Raw genomic sequence first — 19,365 nt, 5'->3', positions numbered from 1 at the left:
CAATGTTCATTGGTGTTTGTTCGTGTTTGTTGGTGTTCATTGGTGTTCGATGGGGTTCGTCCTGCTGTACAGACCTGTGGATGTCCAAATTAGGTCAATTGAGGTGGTCCAAGGGGGGATGAACACCACTACAAGTGATCCAGCATGCTCCGAGGAGGAGTGGTCAGACAGGAACATTGGTATGTTTTAAGATGTATTTTAGTTGTATTACCAGACATGCAATAGACATAGGAGAGTCAGGGAAAGATAGTTAGTGCACTCTAAACAAGTCGCAGGGTGTCCCAATCAATGTGGACAGGGGCTTTGGTTCTGGATCAATGTTCATTGGTGTGGGTTGCTGTTCTTTGGTGTTCGATGGGGTTTGTCCTGCTGTATGGACCTGTGGATGACCCAATTAGGTCGATTGAGGTGGTCCAAGGGGGGACGAACACCACTTCAAGTGATCCGGCATGCTCTGAGGAGGAGTGGTCAGATGGGAACATTGGTATGTTTTAAGATGTATTTTAGTTGTATTACCAGACATGCAATAGACATAGCAGAGTTGGGGAAAGATAGTTAGTGCACTCTACACAAGTTGCAGGGTGTCCAAGTCAATGTGGACAGGGGCTTCAGTTCTGGATCAATGTTCATTGGTGTTTGTTTGTGTTTGTTGCTGTTCATTGGTGTTTGATGGGGTTCGTGCTGCTGTATGGACCTGTGGATGTCCAAATTAGGTCGATTGCAGTGGTCCTAGGGGGGACGAACACCACTTCAAGGGGTCCAGTGCACCATGATGGGGAGTGGTCAGACAGGATCATTGGTATGTTATATCATGTATGTAGGTTGTATTACCAGATATGCAATTGACATAGGAGAGTCAGGGAATAATGGTTAGTGCACTCTAAACAAGTCACAGGGTGTCCCAGTCAATGTGGACAGGTGCTTTGGTGCTTGATCAATGTTCATTGGTGTTTGTTGCTGTTTGTTGGTGTTCATTGGTGTTCGATGGGGTTCGTCCTGCTGTATGGACCTGTGGATGTCCAAATTAGGTCAATTGAGGTGGTCCGAGGGGGGACGAACACCACTTCAAGTGATCCAGCATGCTCTGAGGAGGAGTGGTCAGATGGGAACATTGGTATGTCTTAAGATGTATTTTAGTTGTATTACCAGACATGCAGACATGCAATAGACATAGGTGAGTCAGGCAAAGATGGTTAGTACACTCAGAACAGGTCTCCAGGTGTCCCTGTCAATGTGGACAGGGGCTTCGGTTCTGGATCAATGTTCATTGGTGTTCGTCAGTGTTCGTCAGTGTTCGTCCTGCTGTGTGGACCTGTGGATGTCCAAATTAGGTCGACTTTGGTGGTCCTAGGGGGGACAAACACCACTTCAAGGGTCCAGCATGCCATGATGGGGAGTGGTCAGACAGGATCATTGGTATGTTATATCATGTATGTAGGTTGTATTACAAGACATGCAATTGACATAGGAGAGTCAGGCAAAGATGGTTAGCACACTCTAAACAAGTCACAGGGTGTCCCAGTCAATGTGGACAGGGGCTTTGGTTCTGGAACAGTGTTCTTCGGTGTGTGTTGGTGTTCACCCTGCTGTACAGACCTAGACATGTTCAGAACAGGTCAATTGCAATTGAGCTAGGGGGGATGAACACCACGTCAAGCAGCCCAGCATGCTCCAAGGGGGAGTGGTCAGATGGGAACATCAGAATGTTATAAGATGTATTTTGGTTGTATTACCAGACATGCAATAGACCTAGGAGAGTCTGGGAAAAGTGATTAATGCATTCCACACAAGTCACAGGGTGTCCCAGTCAATGTGGACAGGGGCATTGCTTCTGGAGTGATGTTCATTGGTGTTCATTGGTGTTCGTCTGGCTGTATGGACCTGTAAATGTCCTAGCAAGGTCAATTGCAATTGATCTAGGAGGGACGAACACCACTTCAAATGGTCCAGCATGCCATGAGGGAGAGTGGTCAGACAGGAACATTGATATGTTATCTGATGTATTTTATTTGTATTACCAGACATGCAATCGACCTAGGGGAGTCTAGAAAAGCTGATTAATGCATTCCAAACAAGTAAACAAGTGCTCCAGTATGTTTACTCAGGGCCATCCATGCTGGACTGATGTTCACAAATGTTTGCACATGTTCATCAGTGTTTGTCATGGTGGACGGACCAGGACATGGTACTACAAGACCCATGCAAGTGGGCCTGTATGGATGAACACCATTCCAAGTGGGCCAGCATGCTCCAAGGCAGGGTGATCCAGTGGGCATACTGGTATACTATCTGATGTAGATTCTCTATTTCATTGTAATACATGCAGTAATATAGACATACAGGAATCTGGGAATGATGATCAATGTGCTTGAACCAGGTCCCAGGGTCTCCCAGCATTTGGACATGGTCTGGATAGGGGCTTTGGTAAGGGGTTGATGTTCGCTGGTGTTCATCTGTGTTGTCTGTCATTCCCCATATTGTATGGACCTGTACCTATCAACCTGAGAGCAGGGGAAGAGGTTTCCACAGTATGAACACCATTTCAAGTGGTGCAGCATGGTCTCAGCAGGGGTGGTCAGGTGGGCACACTAATAGAATATCTGATGTAATTTATTTGGATTACATGAAAGTCAATTGACCTACCAGAGGCTGCAAATGACATTCCATCTGCTCCAAAATGAGTGACAGGCTGTCACAGTCAATTTGGACAGGGGCCATGGTGCTGGCTTGATGTTTGCTGGTGTTTGCAGACAATTTCCCATTGGCAGCAGACTGACATGGGCCAAATTGTCAAGGACCATCCAACTGCAGCCTTGGTTGATCATGCAGGACTGGAAGTGGTTGGCCCAACTGTCCAGTCTGGGGCCAGTGGTTGGGAAACTTTTCTTTCTGTTTACCTGTCAGCTTTGGATCCAGTTGGATGCAACTTGGCTGAGAGGTTCAGAGGGAAAGCCAGAGCCAACATCTTTGGAAGATGCCATTCAGAGTTGGACTCTGAACCAGACCTTTGTTGATATAGATTGTGGTTCCCATTCCTGTGGAACTGAATCCCAGTGTTGCCTAGTGTAGTCTGATCAGGTAGCAACATGTTTGGCATCTTGGGATGATACCTGGCCCAAATGTGAACCCCCCTCTTCAGCTTTGCTCCATCAAAACAATTCCAGATCAATCCAGCTGTCCATACCATGTCTGTGCCACTCAAATGACATGGCAGGACCATTTGGATCACACCAGAAAGGACCCTATGTCTCACTCCCCTCCTCTTATCCTGGCGGTGCTAATCCTGTAAAGTTTAGCAAGCATGAAAGCTTGTCAGGAATGGTTGTCCTGGAGGGCCTGAAAGTCACAATGGATGATGACAATGGTTGCAGTATTTCTAGGTGTCAGAATATCCATGTAAGATATGTTACCCTGCCCTCCCCATGTTCACTCCATCAAAACAATTTCAGAGATTGATCTAGCTATCTGAATTATGTCTACCCCATGGGTATGACATTACAAGACCATCAGAATTGTGTTACAAAGGTCCCCATATTTGTTTCATCAACATACCTGATCCCCTCCTCATACCCCAGGGATGGCGATCCAGTAACATCAGGAGGGGGTGCCAGCTTGCTAGGGATGGATGTCCTGGGTGTTATCAATGCCACTGAAGACAATGGAAATGATTTCCAGCCTCCCAGAAGTATTTGCAAAGAGATACCACTTTGTGGTCTGACCATCCTTCTACCCCCTGTAGATTTTTTTTCCAACTGCCAATTTCATTCAAATTTCACCTGGGACATCCCAATGGACATATCTATTGACTCCCAGCATTATTTCCCCCAAATTATGGTCGGGAGTTTGTAATTATAATTCCCCCAGGGGCTGTATAATACTGAGCAATGTGGTCACAGGAGATTGTGAGGTTGTGAGAGGGTGGCAGAAGATGTGGCTTCATATACATACAGATTTGTAATTGTTATGCAGGGTCATGTGGTGAAATTAGCCCTTATTGAAAACAAAGCCAAAAAGGGGCTAATTATGGGATGCACTGGAAAGCTTGTGAATATTGATTTGCAGACAGCTTGGATTGGTGCCGACACCCCCCAAAAAATTCAATGGCAGTTACAAAGTGCTGAACAATGTCAAACAGTGTCAAACAGCCCCCACATCTCAGCATGGAGCCATTGCAGAGTCTTGGAAACTCTTGGAAACTTTCACAAATGCATATGTCATGTATAGAAATGGATATACAAATGTTCATAATGATTGGAGCACCCAATAGGTCAGGACTGGTCATGACCAAGTCCATCTTGGCATTCAGCAATCACTAGACTCAGTGACCATGTCCAACAATGGTTTTCTGGTCATCCTAGACCTTGGGGACAGGCATAGGGAGCAGAAGTGCCTGGTCAGGACCAGTCCTGACCAGTCACATCTTGCCTTTCAGCAATCACTGGACTCCCTACCATGTCCACCAGTGGTTTCCTGGTGTTCCTTGACCTGGGGGACAGGCATAGGGATCAGAATCACCTGGTCAGGACCAGTCCTGTCCAGTCACATCTTGCCTTTCAGCAATCACTGGACTTGCTACCATGTCCAGCAATGGTTTCCTGGTCATCCTAGACCATGGGGGTGGGCATAGGGAGCAGAAGTGCCTGGTCATGACCAGTCCTGTCCAGTCACATCTTGCCTTTTAGCAATCACTCAGCTCCCTACCATGCCAGTGGTGGAAGTACATAAGTGGCCCAAATGGAATGGAAAGCTTGAGAAAAAGCACACAACAAGACAGTGGTGAGGCAAAACATAACAATACATGCTATACCCACCCCCAACAACAATGTCACCACCAGCATGACAATGGTGATCCCCCCTACCAACTTGCAGTGGCATTCATGCTAATGACCAGCACTACCAATTCCAGTAGCAATACCCATATGAATGGACCACTACCTGTAATTGCTACATTGTAATCAATTAATTCACTGCATTAGAACTTGTGACATTTGAGTCAATAGTCAGTCTGGCAGGCTAACCATCTTATGACTGTCTGGAGAGTCCCCTGAGACATCATTGCCTGGCATGACATGGTAGTCAGATGAGACCAGTCATCTGTAGAGCAGTGGATTGGTCCCTATAAGGTGATATCAGTAAAACAAAGTATGAACTAAACTACATGATCAACTTGAAAGGGTACAAGGAGGAAGACTGGACATAAGAACCAGAATCAGCCCTCAAAAGTTCCAAGGCCTTGCCCTTGATCACTTTTTTCCCTTTTCTGCCCCTTTAATAAATACACTATTTCCAGCTCAGTTTTCAGTTGCCTGCAAGTAAACCACCAAGGAGGGGATAGTGTCACAATACTTGCATGTTCTGTTTGACATGTTCTTCCTCTGTTTCCTTATTACATAATCTTATTTCAGCCTCATGACTGGGTTCTGGACCTCCACCTTGCATTCACCATCACAGCCATGGAAGTCAGTGAGATGATCATTCTCAGAAAATGTTTCAACAAGTGTTTTCAAGTTGTTATACAGCATTAGGTAGATAAAATAGAATGTCAAGTCAAGACAACTGACTTGAAACATTCCTGCCACTTATCCCCATGAACCATCTTGCTTAAGTCCAACTCTAGACAACAACCAGTAGAAATCACTACCATAGTCCTCATGGAATAAAATGACCCCCAGAATGCTGGATGTATCCAAAGTAGCAATCTGCCTCTTGGACCTTTTATCCAGCCATCACTGTGAAGTTTGACTGGATCACTGTCTACATTGACATTGTCCAATGACAGTCCACCAAGAAGTTGTTCACTGTCATCCAGTGCATGTGAAAGGATGGGTGAAAGGCAAATTGGGTTGACTTTAATAATGAGTTTTAGTGAACTGAGAACTTGTGATTGGTAGATAATACATACCATGTGCCATAAAAGATGAAAGGGGTTCACCTTCTGAACTTCGTAATGAGGGCTTGAACTTCTCATGAATGTGGACTGCATCCTCAAAACTTTCAGCATCCCAGACCCTTATGGTTGCATCATCTGAACCTGAGACAATCCTCTTGCCATCAATGGAGAATGCAACTGAATTAACTGCAGATGTGTGCTCAAGTGGACTACCAATTTGCACACCCCTCTCAACATCCCAGATCCTCATAGTGTTGTCAGCTGAGCCTGAGATCACCTTTTTCCCATCAGGGGAGAATGTGGCTGAAAAGACTAAAGATATATGCCCCTCAAGCAGCCTCCCAATCTGGACACCTCTTTCAGCATCCCAGATCCTGACTGTCTTGTCAGCTGAGCCTGAAACAATCCTTCTACCATCATAGGAATATGCAACAGAAAAGACTGAAGAAGTATGCCCCTCAAGAAGGTTACCAACTTGTGAACCTTTTACAACATCCCAGATCCTTATGGTATTGTCAGATGACCCTGAGGCAACCCTTCTGCCATTTGGAGAAAATGCAACTGAAAAGATTGAAGTTCTCTCCTCAAGCTGACTGCCAATTTGCACACCCTTCCTAGCATCCCAAATTACCACAGTCATGTCAGAAGACCCTGAAACAATCCTCTTCCCATCAGGGGAAAATGCAACTGAATTGACTGAAGAAATGTGCTCCTCAAGTGGAATGCCAATCTGCACACCTTTTTCAGCATCCCAAATTCTGACAGTTCCATCATCTGAACCTGAGACAATCTGCTTGCCATCAAAGGAAAATGCAACTGAATTGACTGAAGAAGTATGTCCTTGAAGAGGGCTCCCAACCTGTACACCACTCATGGCATCCCAGACCCTAACATTGTTGTCATCTGAACCTGAGACAACCCTCCCACCATCAGGGGAAAATGCAACTGAAAGGACTGAAGAGATAGGCTCCTCCAAGGCAAGTTGATTGCTTGGCCATTCTTTATATCCTTTGGAGACCATAGCAAGGCTAGAAAATTTTGGCAGGAGCATTTTTGATATCATTGTGTTTGAAGGAGCAAATGGTAGTGCAGAGAGGTATAGGTGTGGTGCACTATATGCAATTGCACTGCCAAAATTCTCAATGAACTTGATCTCCTCTTGTGCCATCATTAATGTATCACCAAAGCCATTTTGGCCCTGTGATGTGATGTCAGACAACATTAAAGCAAGACCATAGAACACTCACCTGTAACCATATTGTAATGTGGGTAAGGGCACCCCTAGCACATCCAAATACTCCAAGCAGGCTGAGAGTCTCCAACCAAAAAAGGATTTTTTCACTACCCACGATCACTTTCACAAATTTTGCAAGCACAGGGTCAAATGTGGTCATCTGCAGATGCTGGGCCCAGTATTGACATGAGTATGATAGTGAGGGTGGTATGTTTTTGGTAACCCTTTCTGATAAGTCAGGAACCTCAGCATTGCAAAGGTAGGAAGATTCCAGTCCACAAATGTTGAATTGTAGGCCATGGCAAAGGATCTGCAAGGAAGCAAAGGCAAGGTCATGCATCCCAGATGCACCAACAAAGTATGCTCCACCCTTTACAGGGTCAACAAGAAAGTCACAGAATGATGTATGGAGGAGTTGAACAGGAGAGGACCTGTTAGTGATTCCACTCAACAGGGATGCCATAAATGTGAGGACAACAGCCACATCATAATGATCCTCCTCACAGGGGAAGCGGCTGCGCATCTCATTCAATACGTGCATAGACAGTGGCACAGCTGTGAAGAGAACCTGCTGCATCACAGAACGGAACCGTCCAAGGCTGGTTTGGTCCTCAGGTACAATGCCTCCCAGAATTGCTGCATACATGGCATCTAACAGGGTTCTCCCATTTCCGTAAGGAAGAGAGATGATCAGCTCGAACCGCTCCCTGGCAGTTTGACCCAGCCTATTTTGTTGGATGAAGTCGCAGGCGAGACGAGCCCACTCAAATATCCCATCAGCCGCCTGAGCAATCCTCTGAATTTCTGTGGCTCCGATGTCTCGAACATTCCCAAGTCGTTCGGAAACAAATAACCGGATATCACGTTCCACCAACACCACAGAGATATGGTCTAACGCATAGACCTTGATGTGCTGAGACGCACGCAGGGCATCCTTGATATCAGGCACGGGACGGGATGTCACGAGGATGCGGAAGTTGCGAGGGAGCCCGACAGCATGAGCTGACGCAAGCACCGATAAAATGTCTCTTCGCGATGATTCCAGACCACTCTCGTCCAATGCGTCAATGACCACGAACACGCTCCCAATCGTGCCACCCCTGACCATGGACAGCGGGTCCAAAATGAGCTTCTCCCACTGTAGCTTGATGTCAGATGTGGTAGCAAGCGAATGATCTCTTGCAACGACATTAGCCAGTGCTCGCCGGAATGAGGGGTCACAGTCCGCAAGATCGCGTGCGATGGTTGTAAATATCTTTCCTTCGCGGTGCTCAGCCTGTCTGTCACGAGCGAAGCAAAAGCACGATGCAAGACCTCCAGCATCCTGAAACCACTGGACGACGGTGCGGGCAATAGTAGATTTCCCCTTGCCACCTTGGCCATATAGCCAGAAAACCCGCGGGATGTGTTCACTGGCATCCTGGACCCAGCTGATGATTTCCGCGAGAACCTCTGTCCTAGTGTTGTCGAGGCATCTTTTGTTCCCAACGAGGCCTGGACTCGGTGCGCAAGTCATCCCGCCCACACCCGAATCTTCAAGAACGCGGTGCGCGTTGATCTGGATGTCCCGGACCGTATGGCCTCGAAATTGTTGCATCAAGCCACTTAGCATCCTGGCGTAGTCATCAATAGCGAGCTGCGTCTGACGCATCGGATTCTTCCCTTGTCTCGACCCTGAAAACGTATCAGAGCAGATTTCCTAGTGAGAGCGCTGTGAACTCACAGGAGCGCTTCGCCTCTGGATAATCCTTGATGAAATACGCAGCATCGCTTATTACTCGTACAATCATTCCTAATGTTTCTCTCGCGCTTTGGACATTCTTAGCGGTATCTTCTTCTGATAGCAACACATAGACATTTCTGACTGTGTCCAGGAGCCCGCATAATACTGTATCCAGATTCGCCTTAGTCGTGAATATCTGAGGACAGATAAGTGAGGGATGAGGGAAAGAATATGAGAGCGGGAACGTACCTGGGAGGCAGCGACCAAAATTCCCATAGCAACTTGGACGAAGGGGTGGACCTGGCACGCGTATGTGGTTACTGTACAAACCCACAAAACCGGCATACGTACGTTGGAAAGCGTAGTGGCAACTTCTTTGAAATCTTTGAAAGGTGTGAAATACATGTTACCGAAGCCCTGGATCTCGACGAATGCGGTATTGGCATTGGCAGCAAGGTCAGCCACGCATTTTTTGATACGCACTATGGGGTTCACCTCGTCAAATTCTTGTATGTCAGCATCGACGTCCTTGTCTACTGCAGCTGATAAGGGTTCTGGTCCTGCTTCACTAATTGAGCGTTGAGTCTGTCCAAACAATTTGCTCAGAGTCGTTGCAGCAGCAGGAAACCATAGATCACATACGTAGTGAGCGGAACCCACTGGTGTTGGTTTCTGTGGCGCTTCCCCACCTCCGGCAACACTTGGCCCAGAAGTAAAAGTTGGATGACTTTGGCTCGACCGCTGGAAGAAGCGCCTCACTCTGGCAAACGTTCTGCGAGATGAATTATCACACGTTTCGGTCTTAGACCGAACGAGAGCCCCAGCTAGAGCCTGGGACTTATCCCTTGGCTAGTTTTGTGTGAAATGATAAACGCGATCCGGTGGAAAGAATAAACTACGTACGGAGGAAAGGCTAGACATAGAATTAGATGAGCCGATAACTCTGGGGTGACGACATTTCTTCGACTGCTTTGCAACCATGTTTGAAAAACGAGTGAGTTGTCAAACTTGACGAGATGAAGTTGGGACTGTCGCACTTGCTGTGGTACACACGTCGTAAGAGTATTACGTAAGTACAAGTCCCGATAACCGATGGCGAACATTTCTAGGCTCCTTGTAACCCTCGTTTTACCCTCAGGCCTCACCCCCTGCTCTTTCGTACGTCCAATCTGCCCGTTGAACAATGTTCCGGAGGTCGGCGATCGTTCCGCTTCGCTTCTAGTCTGCCGACTAATATTTACTGCTAGACTCCCGTTAGTGTAAACGACTTCGACTTATCGATCATCGGGTCTGGACGTCATGTCACGCGTACCTCTCCTGGTTCCCGAGCCTACTTATGGCTGTAAGTAACGGTGTTATAATCCTCGCTGCAGTCAGTGTTGATGATCGTGGCCGGCTGTTGATAAATGTGCGACTTCGTACGGGATGCTAACAGATCTCTGGTGGTGCCCCGAAACAGCATCGTACTAGTTCCTACCTACTATCGACACGACGTCATGCCAGTGTTTATTGATAACTCTAGCACGGCTCACATATCTAGTAAGGGGAGCCCTCAGGCCCTTACCCTCTACTCATGCCTTTGTCATAGTCACCATGACTTCCTGTAATGAATCGAAGAGAAATCACTCTCACTCAAACTCGCATTGCCGAATCCAACACGTAAATGCAATACCGTGAACTTGGACGAAGTTAATGCTGACCATAGGAAACCTAGAGCTGAATGTCGGGCGCTCATACCTGTCAATGTATTCGTTGTTGTACAGCGGTCTACTGCTTCCCCCCCCTCTGCGACCGCATATGCCGTTGCCGCGGAGAGTAGCGGTACGGATTGTAAACTGCTTCCCCACCCTCTGCGACCGCATATGCCGTTGCCACGGAGGGTGGCGGTACGGATTGTAAAAGACATCATGGCAAGACCCACGCGTATAGCCTACTAGGCTGTCGCACTGAAATGACTGCCGCTGCACGATCTTGTCTGAATCGCTGCCACATTGCCGCTCCGTCCGACTGAGTGTCTAGTTTTCAGAGCCTGCGGGCGAATGCATATTGTTGCACACTACTCCGCAAGACCAGACGGCGCAGAGAGGACGACCGATGGGGATCCCTGTGGTGCAGTGGTGAGTGGTCACAGATCAAGGTTTTATAAGAGATATTTTCTGATCCCGTTTTTTCTGCAGCTCGAGGACTTATCTGGTAGTCGCTACTTCCTTGGCGCTCGAATACCCACTGCTGTGGGTGTTGAGAACGCTACCTGTGCACAATATCGTCGCTCTCATCAACATCATCATCCCCGGCCATGTGAGTGATGTAGAACGTGCATTGATATCGACTCAGTTGCCGCCTCCATGGGACCATCGTAGGAATCCTTGATGGACAACATGAAAATGTTTGCGAGAGCGCAACAAGGGCAACGATAAAACGTATCAGGACAGCATTCCAGAGGGATCAAGGGAACTCCAGTTTAATCCTACTAGCAAACTCGCTTCATTGAACAAAAGCCGGACCTACGCTCTCACTGGGGAAAATGAGTATAAGCTGTTATGTAACACCAACAAGGCAATAGAAGTATGTACTGCCATTTCCCTTTCGTCATTTGTGCAGTGATCACACACTGGATTAGAAGTCAAGGGTTGGTGTTTCCCAGTATACATGGATGGTGGAGGCTGGAGACATTTAGACGCCATGCGAAACTGGTCGGGGAGGTTGCATAGCATTTCTGTGAGGTTGGCGAAGAATGCTGAGTGGTTCCTGGCCATTGGAAGGCAAGTCGAAGGATGGATTGCCAGTTGTGTAGCAGTCTTGAACATAACTAGCAGCTGCTAATTTGCTGATGTGCCTCCATTCAGCGCACCATGCTGTGCGCATGCAGTTCTTAGTGCACAGTTTACGTAACGTTCCCTATAATCTAGCGACGAAGCCCCTATATAGAACCCCCATAAATTGGGTGCAGTATTCACTATTAGTACATACCACCGGGTTACACCGGGGGAGAAACTGAAACTTTGGGTATGTTTGTGTAGATCGTCGTATCGCCATACAGAGCATGTACAGAGTCACCCTGCCAGTGTCCACAAGCACAAAGGCAACGGACGCAGCATTCCAGCGCAGGTGTGCCAACCTGCAACCCACCAACAGCATTTAAGTCAGAGATCTTAAGATACTCTGTTCGTTCGCCCTAAAGCCGTGCTTTCGTGCAACGTTATAGGAGGTCTTGATATCCCTAACTTTAACGCCTACTCCCACTCGCATGGTGGTGACCATGTCAGGTCCCGTCAATGGTCCTAAGAGGTTCGCCGCAGATCTGTCCGAGCTTCAAACGTGCGCTAGCTTCAAGTCAACGTCAGCAAGCAACAGTAGGAGATGGACTGTGTATGGTGAGTGTAACTTCTCCTTCATCGAGCTCCCCTGATTGTTGCCCTCACGCTCGTTGGCATGCATGCTCATCTACTTTGGTCGTTGGTACATAGACATCAAAGCTGGCGATGAAGAAGGATCCTTCAAGTTCGATCTCGTCGATGCACATATCCTGACAGAATCCTTGAACAGGTGTGGAGATGGAATGACACCGACAACAACGATAAACATCTTCATTTCAGGTACCGGCTCGCTCTCTTCGCAACGCCTCATTTAATTAAGTACAACACATAATCCACGGTTTAGACACGTCCGAATATCCTCATAACCATACCTTCTTCGGCTACACTCAAGACGATGCATTCGTCACACCCCAAATTTCTAACTCCATCAAAAAGTTGTCAGATCGAAAATCGTGCACGGTAAAAGATGTCGTCGAGTTTTTCTTGGAAGAGTTGCCTCGTGGCTGCAATGCCATATCCATCAACGATCATAACGAAGAAGGTGGGCTCGAAGGACTCGAAGCAGACGCTGGGAGGGAGGACATGGACGCGCTGAGCTCTAGTTTCGATGAAGACCACTTTGACGAACAATCTTCCCAATATATGGATTTGGATTTCGAACCTTCTTCTGTGCCTCAATTACAAATTAGTCGACTGTGCAAGTTGGTCTCTTCTCTCCTTTCTTCACTGCGCCAGCCACTCACCTCTCGGTACCTCCAGAGACTTCACTGAAGCAAGGGATGCAGGCTATCACCCCGGTATTATCCGTGCGGGCGGCGGCGAATTCTACCTGTCCATATCATTACCTGTAATCGACCTAACTGCCTGCATCCCTCCGCATGCGTTATTCGCCTGGGACAGACATTTCTTGCAACCTGGTCAATGTCTTACTCTCCTCATATCCGGATTTCGAGGGTTCTATCCGGTTCTCGGTCGTGATGGTTCTGTGATTCCCGACGCTGCGTTCGCAAGCGTCGCACTCAGATTCAAATTGGGACTCTCATCGAACTATAAACCTCCTTTAGACCAAGTTAGATCCGCCTTCCGTCAATACATTCATGTCACAGAATCGGAAGGGGGCGCTGCTGATGGATCTGCACAGTTGTTTGAAGAAAGGTTGCAACACGAAGTAGCAGGTGCAGGTGCTTTCAGGAAAATGGGCTTGAGCGATTCACTAGAGGACTTATTGGACAAGTATCTACTTCGCCTGATCTGGCTGAGGAGGAGGATCGGGTTGAGTTGGGCTGCTGCGGAAGAGTTGCTGTGGCAGTCTGAAGCTGCACTAGATGATCCCGAGAATGTTTTTTCTAGAAAAGAGGAGGTGCGCACGGTTTCTCTGGCCAACTTTTGAACGACTTGATGGGTTGTAGATGTTATCTAATGCAGACGAGGCTGAGAGGAAATTATCTGCTTCGTACCAACTGCCTGCTGATCCCATGGAGGCTGGATCACCAGACATCAACATCATCACGACCACTTTCGCGTTCTTGATTAGGCGGCTTGCGGTGAGGTGATCATAACTTACTCGATACCTTCTCACCTTCGGTCCAGCTCTGCGCCCGGAATTGCGTCATATGTCACAAACGATTCGAAAACGAGAAATACGAAGCTCTGAAACCGTACGTGTGTAGCTCGAATCTCTGCATATTCCAGTACTACGCACTGAATTTTGGTCCTTCCTTGGAGGTATGTACATCACCCATGCAGCGCCGCTTGATGTTTCTTATCCCTTACCCTCCGTGCTCCGCAGTACGAAGTCGCCACCAACACAGAGACGGTGGATTTATTGGTCTCTTTAGCATATGTTGCAGCAGCGGAGGGCGCTCTTGAGGAACCCTTCCCGTGCGGAATGGGTCTACGTGTCCCAGTTCCCCAAGGTAGCATTGTCATAGTCGACGACGACGGGTTGTGCGACTTTGATGCTCTACCTGTTCAGGAGGTAAACCTTCGGCTGTTATTTTGTGGCTGGCGGTCGTTGATGGTGATTGTACACTTCTACAGATGCGTAAGACGATAACGACGCTTTTGGATAGACTTCCTCCGGTGTGTATACTTGTTCCGTGTGTCACGATAACGTGGGACACCGGACTGATGACGTTGGCCCCTAGATCGCCGCGATGAAGCAGTTTTTATTAAAGAACCCAACGGCGAGATTGCAAGATATGGATTCTCAGACTCCCCCGGCTGCTTGGTCCCTTTTGAAGTGGTGAGTTCATGGAGTATCTACGGCCTGCGTCGAGGAAGCTCATGGCTTCGTACAGGTGCTTCGCATCATGCACAGCACATATCCAGGAACTGAAGAACCGAGAAGACTTGCTTGGGAACATCGGTTAGTCAGTTGCATCTCGCAATATCTATGTCTGTATTTGTGCGTTGATTGACTACTACTTGTATCCAGGCGATTCCTATCGTCAGTTTCGTATTATGACAGGCGCGCCCGACAAAGCAGCCAAGTTCAACGCTGCACTGGAACAGGAGTCCCATATTACACCATCGAGGTATCCCACTATATTTGTGGGCTCCTTTCTCCCAAAATCGCGCGGCAACGGTTCATCTTTTCTCCTCTTTTGTGCAGGCTTTCCATGGTTCTCCAATGAAGAATTGGCACTCGGTATGCATAGTTCTTCTATGAACTTGTCCCTTTCTGATTCTCTTGGTTTAAGATCATCCGTCACGGACTATGGTACAAACACATCGTCAACGGACGAAGCTATGGAAACGGTTAGTCCTGACTCTTCCCTTCCCGCCCACTTCTAGACATGTTAATACTGCTACATATCCAGGGGTCTACTTCGCGGCAGACGGCTCAGTGTCGATGTCGACGTATGCCGCCCCAAATTACTCAAGATGGGGAGGCAGCAGCCTGAAACCCAATAAATGCCTCGTACTTGCGGAGATCGTCAACGTTCCGTCGAGATTCGTGTGCAGGTTTCCGTGTTATGTCGTAAATAATACAGATTGGATCATGTGGTATGTCTCCGTTTGCCACCCTCAACTGCCATATGTGAGCGCATACCTGATCGCCTTCCCTTTTTCTCTGGCCTTCTTTAGTCGGTATTTGTTGGTCGACTGTGGAGATCATGATCCCACACAAGAAGCTATCCATCCCAAGGGTCCTAGAGGAGTATTCCTAGAACAAGATCCACAATATGAAGCTAAGGTCCAAAATGTACCGATCGACATACCGAAACCATCGCATCACCTTGACAAGATCCTAGAAGAGTGCCGTCAAGCACGATTATCTGTAGAGTATGACCAAGACGACATGTCAATCTTCGGGGCAGCGGACGAGGTGCAACAATCTGTCATGCCTGCTAGCCTTGGTTCCCCAGCTATGACTGCGGATATGGTGGTGACAACCGACCCCCCCCTCAGATGGTTCCCAGACCATGGATGGACCGAGAAGAACGTTCTAGACTTGCCTCCGCCACCTATCGAGTCCTCCACGGTAGCTACCATGGCTCTGCACAGAGAGCTGAAAGTATTGCACAAAGAACTACTGAAGGCTCGGAAGCAAAACGAGATAGAGCTTCTAGGGTGGTATATTCCTTCTGAATTTAACACAGACAATATCTATCAATGGGTTGTCGAGATGCACTCCTTCGATCCCGAGCTCCCAGTAGCTAAAGACATGAAAGAAAGGTACGTAGATTGTTTCAGTATTGAATGGTGTAATGTTGAGCCCTCTTCTTGGTCTTGCCAGAGGCGTGAATTCGGTAGTTCTTGAAGTTCGGTTCCCACCAAGCTTTCCACACTCGCCTCCCTTCTTCCGTGTCATACGACCTCGTTTCCTGCCCTTTTCGCAGGTGCGTGTACTCACACTATCCTCCTAAGTTCGAAGATACATTTGCACCCAGGGCGGAGGTGGCCATATAACGGATGGTAAGCACTCTGCTGCATGCCCGCTACTATACACGGACTATTCGCAATGGTACAGGGGGATCGATATGCATGGATTTGCTAACCTCAGACGGTGCGCGGCATCATGGTTTGGAAAATGCTTTATAGCTCATGCAGTACAGGATGGCTTCCAAGTTATAGGTATGTCTAGTCTTCGGATAGGGTAAAAACCTTAGCCCCAAGCATCTTTCCCTTGCGCAGTGTCCCGGCAATTCTGTTGCAGATCAAACTTGCGATATCGAACATAACCCCTCGGCCTGCAAGATTGCATCCTCAGTACTGGGATAGGTGAGGCCCAACATCATTGACACAACCGACCATGGGATATTGATGTAATGATCCGTCTTTCTTTCTTTTCTTACCTGCAGACCGTACACTGCCAAGGAGGCCTTGAACGGATACACTCGCGCGGCAGCTTTGCATGGGTGGAAGGTTTGTTCACTTTGCTTGTGTCAATGGTTCCGTTTACACGCCTCACATCTGCTCAGGTATTGAACGCAGCAGAGATCAAGACGCTCGTGACTAGCCATTAGAAGGAAATTATGTCGTAGAGGGTCTTTCATTTTTGCATGTACTCGACCACAACGGGCAACATAATCGTTGCTCACTTGACACGGAGTAGAGTAATATCGGTCAGACGGCACATGTACTTACACTAGTTAGGGAAGGTTTTCACAGATGTTTTGTCATGCTGTAGGCTATTGCAGGACATTCTAGGACAATAGATCCTCGTACCGATATTCACTAGCATTGCTAAGTCACTCCCGTTGTGACTGTCTCATCACGCCAATACTAAGGACCTCTCCCAAGCTGTTCGCTCACTTGATCGTAATACTCTGAAAATAACGAGTACCGACCATAGCAAGATACTGACAGTGTAAGACTAATATGTAGTCGATATAGTGGCATCGCATGACCATTGAGCTCATATATATAGGTATTACGGCACGTGAAAGCGATCGATAACTCGCAGGCAATGTAAAGGTCGGCCAATGACAGAATATATGCACGATTATAATATGCACGCCAAAAGGAGCAGCAGAATAGTGATTGACAATGTTCACTTGCTTCAGGATATCGTTTTGCTTGATAATGATGATGATGGGTGACGGATATCTAGATTGTGATAAAAACCTCAGAGCGTGCTTGTCACGGATGGACCTATTCTTTATGTACAAGACTGTTCTGAGGCGCAGCTGCTTTCGTCGATCCTTGGAGACCCAGTGACGAGCCTAACGTTACAGGGCCATGGTCTTACCATCCCCGTCAAACGATGACCTCTCCGTGAGTACTGTTGTGTGAACCTCGAGCTGGATTGCATTTGTAGGTGTCTCTTTTGGGACCTCCAGTTGGATGTTGGACACATCCCTTGCAGTAGTTGAATGAGCCCAGCTGATGTCGTTCTATTCACCAAGTCGGGGAGAACGGGTACGTCAAATATAAAGGGAAGAAGTAATGTCAAACATACCCCTGATTTTCTTTCGTATGTACCAACCATTTGTGACTTAAGTTCCTCACGCGTCAATAGCGTGTCAAAGAGGGTCTGTTAAGTACATAGACCAACCCGTTATTTTGCTGGGACAGTCTCACCCCTTACGATCACTCACATTTGTATAGATACGGCCTATCGGAATGGCAAACATCCCGTAGAGGTTCGTCGTCGGGAGAACCAAGAAACTAATCAGATCACCAAGGGAGAAGATGCCAGCGAACAATCCTGTTTGGATAGCACCACGAATTAAGCGGTTAAGAACGGTATCCGTCTTGTGGTACCCAGTCTTTGAACGTGTAAAAATTATGGTTAGCGTAACTGCACCAATTGGATCAATGATAGGAAAACCACAAAAAAGGTAGCTACTAACCGGTGATGAAAATGTCAATCGAGACCTGCATCGCAAGCCAGGCAGTCACAAGGTTGTTAAGTTGGGATAGCTCAGAAAGCCTGAACAGCAGACGTAAGAATATTCCGTCTGGAACAATGCCAAATCGAGTGACTGACACTTGGATAATCCATGCTTTGATACCGCAGGCCATCCCAAGAGCAAAAGATGGGATAGCCAATAGAATCACGGTGGCAAAGAGGATGTCGCTGCCACTCAGACGCCATATCCTAGAAATATCGCCTCAAACGTCCCAACTAAAGAAGGAAATAGCGCACCGGTACCCAAGGAAGAGTTGAGTCACTAGAGCAGCGGCAGCCGTACCAATGGGTGTGAACGTGTACGGCCATTCAGCAACTTATTGGTTGTGTCAACGGCGCTGCCAATGGAGTTAACCACCAGACAACGCACCTGCCAGAGCTGCTGGGTTGTTATAGTTCGTGACACTGATGAACGATGAATGACATGGGTGGGAACACAGCAACTGAAAACGAACGTGTATGACCAAGCCATGTATATGACTCTATGGTGATGGTGTCATGGTGAGTGGTACACGCAGATAGACATTATAAATAGCCATACTTACGATCCACTATGAAACGTGTCCAGGACGAACAACGACCACACCATAGTCCTGCAGTATACGGAACAAACATTACAGTAAAGGAGAGGGGATGCTGAAAATGAGAACCGACCTGACATGCAACGGATCGTTGAAATCTGTGGAGCTAGGTAACAAGACAAGCTCTCACGAGGTGCCACTTACTGCTTCTGCAGTATGCTGCAAACTGGTATGTAACAAGACCATAGAGGTAGGTGTTGACTTGCGAAACGATATTGTTGTTATTGAAGCAGCAGCACCAATGGATAAAAGGACGTACAGAATATCCCTATCAAGAGGGTCCCTAAAGTACTGTATGAATACCTGCATTGCAGATGCGAAGAAGAATGAAGCACACCTAGTGTTTTGTCGAATTCACCCATGGGCACAATTATAAGCTGATTTTCAAAAGGAAGGTGAAGGAAGGGAAGGAGAGACAACTGGGTGGGACCGAACGGTCTCCCTTCGCTTCATATTTATCTGGGATCTGGACCCATGGTAACCCTGAGCGTTTCCAAAACTGGGGACCTCGCCCGCTGCACGTCAGAGAGCGAGTGACGGCGAACTCGAGTAGATCTATCAAAACTTACCGTAGAAACGTACATCTGGGAAACAGCTACGCGACGCGGCTGTTAACAGCTCTTTTGCACTTGAGCGAGCCCTCTCATTGGCCAACAAGTGTCTTAGCGAGTCTTACGACAAGTCACTTCCAAACGGAGGCAGGTATAACCTACTCATTCCTTCGGGTAGTTTTGCAGATGTAACAAATTGTGAAAATTCG

General features: G+C 47.6%; 3 protein-coding genes across 3 annotated transcripts; 2 read left to right on the top strand and 1 right to left on the bottom strand.

Moving 5' to 3' along the window:
• Window positions 1-93: 93 nt before the first annotated feature.
• On the top strand, window positions 94-4,627 carry F5J12DRAFT_787408 (uncharacterized protein; the record flags this gene model as incomplete). The annotated part of the gene is made up of 24 exons (XM_051743640.1): window positions 94-179; window positions 226-249; window positions 299-484; window positions 531-554; window positions 581-799; window positions 822-869; window positions 1,029-1,114; window positions 1,175-1,192; window positions 1,332-1,416; window positions 1,439-1,486; window positions 1,513-1,564; window positions 1,616-1,705; window positions 1,737-1,768; window positions 1,897-2,000; window positions 2,039-2,091; window positions 2,156-2,260; window positions 2,343-2,424; window positions 2,556-2,579; window positions 2,689-3,025; window positions 3,215-3,396; window positions 3,511-3,685; window positions 3,740-3,845; window positions 4,063-4,240; window positions 4,268-4,627. Coding segments are annotated over 24 exons (2,704 nt in total), but the record flags the coding sequence as incomplete, so codon positions are not given.
• Window positions 4,628-11,811: 7,184 nt separating this feature from the next.
• F5J12DRAFT_869567 (uncharacterized protein) lies at window positions 11,812-16,842 on the top strand. The gene is made up of 22 exons (XM_051747108.1): window positions 11,812-12,221; window positions 12,315-12,443; window positions 12,508-12,865; window positions 12,924-13,524; window positions 13,574-13,708; window positions 13,755-13,889; window positions 13,954-14,142; window positions 14,205-14,246; window positions 14,312-14,409; window positions 14,465-14,532; window positions 14,602-14,717; window positions 14,779-14,814; window positions 14,867-14,924; window positions 14,987-15,173; window positions 15,255-15,845; window positions 15,907-16,009; window positions 16,061-16,085; window positions 16,141-16,176; window positions 16,226-16,244; window positions 16,305-16,391; window positions 16,472-16,535; window positions 16,592-16,842. The coding sequence occupies exons 1-22, from the start codon at window positions 12,095-12,097 to the stop codon at window positions 16,634-16,636; spliced, it is 3,249 nt and encodes a 1,082-aa protein (XP_051594345.1). The 5' UTR covers window positions 11,812-12,094; the 3' UTR covers window positions 16,637-16,842.
• A 59-nt stretch (window positions 16,843-16,901) lies between these two features.
• F5J12DRAFT_869543 (uncharacterized protein) lies at window positions 16,902-19,287 on the bottom strand. Its single transcript, XM_051747107.1, has 13 exons — window positions 18,943-19,287; window positions 18,865-18,888; window positions 18,750-18,806; window positions 18,679-18,703; window positions 18,570-18,617; window positions 18,480-18,506; window positions 18,395-18,429; window positions 18,262-18,340; window positions 18,103-18,213; window positions 17,966-18,045; window positions 17,711-17,913; window positions 17,572-17,646; window positions 16,902-17,506 (listed from the first exon to the last, which is right to left on the bottom strand). Exons 1-13 carry the CDS (start codon window positions 18,965-18,967, stop codon window positions 17,342-17,344), a joined length of 954 nt encoding a protein of 317 aa, XP_051594344.1. The 5' UTR covers window positions 18,968-19,287; the 3' UTR covers window positions 16,902-17,341.
• Window positions 19,288-19,365: the final 78 nt, after the last annotated feature.

This window comes from Pisolithus orientalis, assembly GCF_024613125.1.
Source record: "Pisolithus orientalis strain OTSU chromosome Unknown F5J12scaffold_106, whole genome shotgun sequence".
Lineage (NCBI taxonomy): Eukaryota > Fungi > Basidiomycota > Agaricomycetes > Boletales > Pisolithaceae > Pisolithus > Pisolithus orientalis.
This window is presented reverse-complemented; position numbering and strand designations above follow the sequence as displayed.

Excerpts from the sequence above, each read along its gene's own strand:
- F5J12DRAFT_869567 (XM_051747108.1), top strand. The coding sequence starts at position 12,095 with ATGGTGGTGACCATGTCAGGTCCCGTCAATGGTCCTAAGAGGTTCGCC. Across the intron at positions 12,222-12,314 it reads TAGGAGATGGACTGTGTATG|ACATCAAAGCTGGCGATGAA; the intron begins GTGAGTGTAACT and ends GTTGGTACATAG. Across the intron at positions 16,010-16,060 it reads GTTTCCTGCCCTTTTCGCAG|GGCGGAGGTGGCCATATAAC; the intron begins GTGCGTGTACTC and ends ATTTGCACCCAG.
- F5J12DRAFT_869543 (XM_051747107.1), bottom strand. The coding sequence starts at position 18,967 with ATGGGTGAATTCGACAAAACACTAG. Across the intron at positions 18,430-18,479 it reads TACATGGCTTGGTCATACAC|TGTCACGAACTATAACAACC; the intron begins GTTCGTTTTCAG and ends ATCGTTCATCAG. Across the intron at positions 18,214-18,261 it reads CAACTCTTCCTTGGGTACCG|GATATGGCGTCTGAGTGGCA; the intron begins GTGCGCTATTTC and ends CGATATTTCTAG.